This window comes from Amia ocellicauda, chromosome 9, assembly GCF_036373705.1.
Source record: "Amia ocellicauda isolate fAmiCal2 chromosome 9, fAmiCal2.hap1, whole genome shotgun sequence".
NCBI lineage: Eukaryota > Metazoa > Chordata > Actinopteri > Amiiformes > Amiidae > Amia > Amia ocellicauda.
Window position 1 is genome coordinate 9,388,436 of NC_089858.1, and position 6,731 is coordinate 9,395,166.

General features: G+C 37.9%; 1 protein-coding gene across 1 annotated transcript; it reads left to right on the plus strand.

The window, feature by feature from the left end:
- Positions 1-2,584: 2,584 nt before the first annotated feature.
- LOC136758240 (torsin-1A-like) lies at positions 2,585-5,447 on the plus strand. The gene is made up of 3 exons (XM_066712501.1): positions 2,585-2,755; positions 3,173-3,300; positions 3,898-5,447. The coding sequence occupies exons 1-3, from the start codon at positions 2,649-2,651 to the stop codon at positions 4,017-4,019; spliced, it is 357 nt and encodes a 118-aa protein (XP_066568598.1). The 5' UTR covers positions 2,585-2,648; the 3' UTR covers positions 4,020-5,447.
- The last annotated feature ends 1,284 nt before the right edge of the window (positions 5,448-6,731 follow it).

Sequence of the window (6,731 nt, forward strand, 5' to 3'; positions counted from 1 at the left end):
CTGGGGAATTTGGAGGCCAAGTCAACACCTTGAACTTGTGATTCATCAGACCAGGCCACCTTCTTCCATTGCTCCGTGGTCCAGTTCTGATGCTCACGTGCCCATTGTAGGCGCTTTCGGCAGTGGACAGGGGTCAGCATGGGCACCCTGACTGGTCTGCGGCTACGCAGCCCCATACGCAACAAACTGCGATGCACTGTGTGTTCTGACACCTTTCTATCAGAACCAGCATTCACTTTTTCAGCAGTTAGAGCTACAGTAGCTCGTCTGTTGGATCAGACCACACGGGCCAGCCATCGCTCTCATATCAGCATAACTGGATCACATTTAATCCAACAGGTAAGGGATTTAAAAGTATTGTAACGGTACAGACTTTTTGATTGCCATATCATCGTGGGAATTCACCAGCAACGGCAGGAATGGCGGGGAGGAGGCAGGGTTAACCACAAACAGGAACTTTATTGAACAAAGTCAGTATTCAGGCTGGAGCAACACTATCTAACACTCTCTACCACTGAACTCTAGCAACTCCCCACACAACTCCACGCGGGAACTAGGCACCCTTATTTATGCCCTCTGCCCCTGTGACTGGCTCCTCCAATCACGGCGTCTCCCGTGTTCCCACGTCGGGCCAACCCTTAACCCCGGAACTACCCTGCTACACTAACTAACACGCACCACACACGTGCACATCCAAGCACGCACTCACTTCATAAACTGCCCCACCACCCAACACACAGACAGACCCCCAAACACACACACACACGCACACACACACACACACATAAACATGCACCCCCCCTCCCCGAGTCCCAGATCACTACAGTATTTTCTAATAGCTAGGCCTGGATGAAAATAGTAAGCGGAAATATTCTCTCTTGATTTAACATTATTTTTTTTATTTAACATACGTTGTTTTTTTTTGCTTTCAATATATATATATATTTTATTTACAATTCTATACATTTTGCTTTCGATTGTTTTGTACATCCATTTTTTTAACTTTTTTTGGTTTACAATATTTTTTATTTTGAATTCGTTACTTATGGCGCTAATTTGAGTCCATAATAAACGCTCATATTTTAATTTCATAATTTTCTGTATTTAAAATATATATATATATAACCAACTGTTAAGTTGCAATGTTTAATAAAGCTGCATCCCATTTGCAGCCCGGATGCAGGGTCCTCTCCCACCGCTGTGATCCAGCCTGTTTCTGAGCCTTTTATTCCTCAGATAGACAGAGTTCTCACACTTCAGCCACTGTTCCATTTCATTACTTCAGTAGACGGGAAAACATTCAAAAAATAGAAATTGCACACCACATACTGAATTCTCTGTTTTTTAACAGACCATTTTTTAATTCTGTAGCATAACGTGCACTTATACATTTCAGTTCAAAGAAGTGAATTTAAGTATCACCTTATCAAGAATTCTAGAATCTTGTAGAACTCAATTTCTGCAATAATTGGACGCAGACGCCAATTCCAAAGATATAAATTGTCAAATTTATTAAAAACAAAGATAAAATGTAGCACTACACTAGTTATACAAAAAGGGATAAACTAATTAAAATTCACTCAAGATCAACAAATCAAAGACAAATCACTTCTATGACCCAATCAAAGACCATGGAATCACATATGATAACACACAAAATGTTACACAAAATTACAAACACATTGACTACAATACCGTTTAGTAAGACGAAGGTGAGTCTCTCATTAGTATTGTTAGTCAGAGATTAAATAACTAATGCAGGTAAGTATTTAAGTCAAATAACTTCTCGTTATTTGTATCAGTCTCATTTACGTTTGGGTGCCGAGAAGGGCAAGGGAGACATACTGTAAATGTTCTTGGACTGGATGACTGTGGATTTGTAAACTTTTGCAAATTGATGAGACTCAGTTCCTCTTCATTCATTTCCAAGGTATGGGGTGGGTGTATGTCTTAATATTAATTGACCTACACTGTCTTGATACTGTGGCCCTCTTAATTGGTTGAATTTTGTAGGATTGTTGAAAAACATAAGTTTGGATATGAAAACATGGTTCATTTACTTCTGTGGTCACTACGTGATTTACTGCACAACAAGAATATATTGATTCAAGTTATGCAGCTTTGACATGTTTTTGCTACATTAATGCATGTTTTCTTGTTTGTTTTACCTAATGTTTGAAGGCTGACCTTGAGGAGAACCTGTTTGGACAGCATGTGGCTTCTAAGGTGATTCTTAAGGCAGTGACTGACTTCATGAAAAATAAAAACCCTAAGAAGCCACTCGTCCTTTCTCTCCATGGGTGGACAGGGACAGGCAAGAACTTTATTAGCCATCTAATTGTTAAAAACATATATAGGAATGGGATGAAGAGCAGCTTTGTGCCCCAGTTTGTGGCCACTGCTCGCTTTCCTCATCCCGGTGAAGTTCAAACCTATAAGGTAATTTGGGCAAAGTAATTACTTTACCTAGAACATATATTATTTCTGAAGTTATTGTGTATGGTATTTTTATTTATCCTCCCTCCATGTAAGACTTAGCCATTTGGGCCTTTTAGTCATGGGCTTTATTGTCTTTGCAGGCACAGCTTCAGCAGTGGATTCAAGGGAATGTGACCAGTTGCCCTTGATCTATGTTTATATTTGATTAAATGGATAAAATGCATCCTGGACTTAATGACAGCATAAAGGCATTCTTGGATTATTATGAACATCTGGATGGTGTCTCTTATCGCCAGACTATTTTCATCTTTCTGAGGTAAGTAAGGAGGTAAGCTTTGTCATCTGTAAGTTGTACTCCAAAACATATTGCCATGCTTTGAGCTTTTCTCATCATTCAGAGTCCTGTGTTTTGTTAAGTGTTTTTAATGGAAGGAAGACACTTTAACATAGGACTTTCTCTCCAAGGGTTTCTTGGTAGATGAAACAAGGGAGTGTGATGTGCAGCATTGAGAGAGCTGTTTCTATTCCAGTGAAAATTAATGTCAGTCAATATCTGGTCAAAGGCACATTGAAAGCAGCATCTTTTAAAACTAAAAGCCTGGAGAGACCCACATTCAACAGTTCTCTGCTTTTCAGAAAAGCATCACTTGATACTTTTAAGCCAGGCTTGGTTGTCCTATTATGTCATACAAACCTCAGCCTTTGCTCATCTCTTTCTGTCTGTTATTAATAGCAATGCAGGTGGAGGGAAAATCAATGAGGTGACCCTGAGATTCTGGGACGAAGGCAAAGAGAGAACAGACATTCAGCTCAGAGACTTGGAGACATCATTGACCCTCAACGTGTTCAACAACAAGAATAGTATGTATACCTGTACTTTTCTCTGAACTCTAACCCTACACCCTTCTTATTTGTCACTTTTATATTTCAGATGTGTTCAGTTTTGTTGGTATATCATGGTTTTGGAAACTGATGTCTTGCCAGTATTGCCATCCCTGGTTTTTAACACTTTTATATTGTTTCAATTTGAGAGATTCCTACTTTGCAATTAGTTATTAGAAGCATTTGACATTATTTTAGAGAGGAGAGTGAACATTTCTTCCTTACAGGGTTTTTCCACAGATCTTTAAGGATGGGTGCAGTTCCTTGTTTGTGGTTCCAGTTTCTCTCACATTGCTAAAAATACAGTTTGATGCATTATCTCTACCAGAAAAAGTGTATAGTATTAGTTAAACACAATGTTAATGAATGGTTATACTTGTTTTGTCTAGGTTTTGTTTAGGTTTTATAGGGTGGCTGAAAAGAAAACATTTTATAATTAATAATCATGATTACTATACATAGTATACACACAATATGTACTATATAGAATAATGACGTGTTTGAATTTGCATACCTGAACCTGATTTTGAAGCCTGTGCTTGTGTCCATGATGTGTCGTGTTGTGTATCGTTGTAGGTGGATTTTGGCACACCAGCCTAATTGCTAATAACCTGGTGGATGTCTACATTCACTTCCTTCCCTGGAACATAAACATGTGCAGATGTGAGATGCAGGACCTCAACCGCAATCGCCAATGAGTTTAACTATTTCCCCAAGGAAAAGGAGATTTTCTCTGTGATGGGATGCAAAGCTATTGGTGCAAAACTAATGTATTACACCTAGGGGATTCTGGAGGAGGAAGTGGGGGAAGAGAAAAAAACCTTCCAGAGGTCTTCCAGAGCAGGAGAATGCAGTTGTGGGAGTGTACAGGAGTGTACCTGGTGGCCCGGTTTACAAACTCTTGATTTAATTGAAACTCTTTGCTCCCTTGTCCCACTATAAATTCATACACTTTTTGTACACCTTTTATTTTTTTTCTTTCCGCTATTCACAGTAGCTGTAAGTTTGGGAAGTGCTTTGTTGACAGTTATAAGATTTATTCCCAAGGATTTTTTTCCCCAATTTTGTCTGCAGAAGAATAGCAATTTATGCAATTTAGTAAATCACTGAAACTGGAAGTGGCTGGAAGTGGAAGAATGCTTTATCAGTTCAACTTTGTCATGCATGTGACTTGTACAATGATCTCCTGGAAATAATATGTATTAATAGGCTGATATATGAAAGGATTATCCAGTGTAATCATGTTAGTTGTTCATTTAATTAAGCTGTAATGGCCAAAAAGGAATTCATATGTGATGTCTGTTCAGGAAATATTTTGGAAGACAACATAGTGATATGATAGTAAAAATATCTCTCTTCTGTTCCCACACAAAACCAGTTTATGGCATGAAGTAAACTCAAGCAAAAGTCAATTCTAATCCTATGTACATTACAGGAGGTTTTGTAGAGCTCTTTAGTTTGATGTATTTTGTTTTTTAACTGGAAGGAAGATTTCCAAATTTAAAGAAATCAGGCATGTGAAGATTCTCAGGAGCACAGAAAGGCTTTTTTATAGAGCACAATTACACCTGAGAGACCATGGGCCATATTCACAAAACATACTGCTGCACCATTAAAGCCTACTGAGGAAAGAACTGAGAGTCACTTGGATCCTTGAAGTGCTCTTTAAGTTTACAAAAGCAAATTAAATGAATATGGCCCTGCAAATCTAATCCAAGTCCTGTGAGAATTACTAGTATTGATCAGCAACTATATTTCACTTTTACAAATTGGTTAATTTAGGCTAATATATGACCTGTGTGCATCTGCATTTTTTCCTGTGTCTTGAGAAGTCTGTAGTAGACAAAGACACTCAAATCATGCGTTTTCCCATACATCCCCACTTTCAAGGCTTGAGGTAAACATGATTACATTCCTAACAAACCTTTCTGTTGTGTCTGAGAGTCTTCACAAGGTCACACAAGTGGTCAGGTGGAATTGTACCAAAGGCTATTACAAATTATTCCCATATATTAACTTTTTGCTGTAAATGTCCACACCTATTTTTCTCTGGGCTCAGAACCTTCGCTGAGTCTGGGGATCCTCTGTATCTCAATCACCTTTTCCCCTATATTATTTTATTACCATTATCTAATAAACATCTTATTGATTTACTGTGGTCCTGTGGATTCCTTAGAAATGATTATTTTATAATTCCTATGCACCTACTCTTTCACATTCTGTGGTGTCAATGTTTTTTTTTCCTTTGCTTAAAAACCCCAACATATTACATCCTATTTATTTCCTATAGGTATGTCTTAAATATCTGTTATTTACATTTTATGTATAAAAAGTGTGTGAACAGGTAGCTCCGGCATTACTGACCTTCTTGATTGGTTTATTTGTGCTAGATATAAATGGCATGTTTTGAATATTTACATCATTTGCCATTGTTTATAAATGAAAGCCTGTCATGGAGAAGTTGCCAGGGATGAGGAACACAAGGGTGGAGTGAGATCAATACCTAGAAACACGCAGAGTGTATTAGGAAATCCAAAATGCTAGGTTGATTAGCAAGAGAAAGAGGCGCAGGTTAGATAATTGTTCAAAGAGACAGGGATGATGATTTAATATTCAGTGAATGGGGAGTCAGGAGAGGTACAAATCAAGAACTGGGATGAGGGCGACAGCTGGTGGTGAGTAAAGAGAGTTTCAGCCTGGGGACATGACAAAGCCAAGGCCTATATGAAAATGAGCAAGTGTGGGATAGTGTGGGATTGTTAATAATGTATTCACTGTAACAATTAAAGATGATTCCAAAGAATACAACTACCAATTAGTGGTGTCTGACTTTTTTTAAAAAGCTATCATGATCTGAATGGATGTGCTCCCTTATCCTGAAAGCGTTCCATTTCAGTTTATCTGACATCTGTGTTGTTTCATGTCACAGGGTGAGTCTTTATTTACATTTTACTAATAGGTTAGTATGCTTGTTTGAATGTTGTGTGAGGTCCATTATCGTATTTCTTTCAGGACATTTAACTTGTTCTCTGTAGTTTTGTTGTTTTCAATCCACGTTTAACAGTGTAATTCAGAATTACCATGCTCAGCCATGTTCAATGGAGTAAGAGACACTTCATGGACTCCTAGACCATGGTTAGATGTTTCAACAGTGGAAGTTACCACAAACTATGTAGTAAATATAAATAATTGATATAGATCATGTTTTTATACATGAAACTAATTCAAACGAATAACAAGCCTTTTCCAAATATATCCCCCCACCCATCTCCACAGAGGCAGGACTACAGATGCATGGAAGCTGACATAAAGAGACAGAGACTTGTAAGGGACATATATATTTGTCTTACATTTTATTTATTTTTCTCAAATCTCATCTTTAACAATACAATGTATGAAAAGCAGAGAAA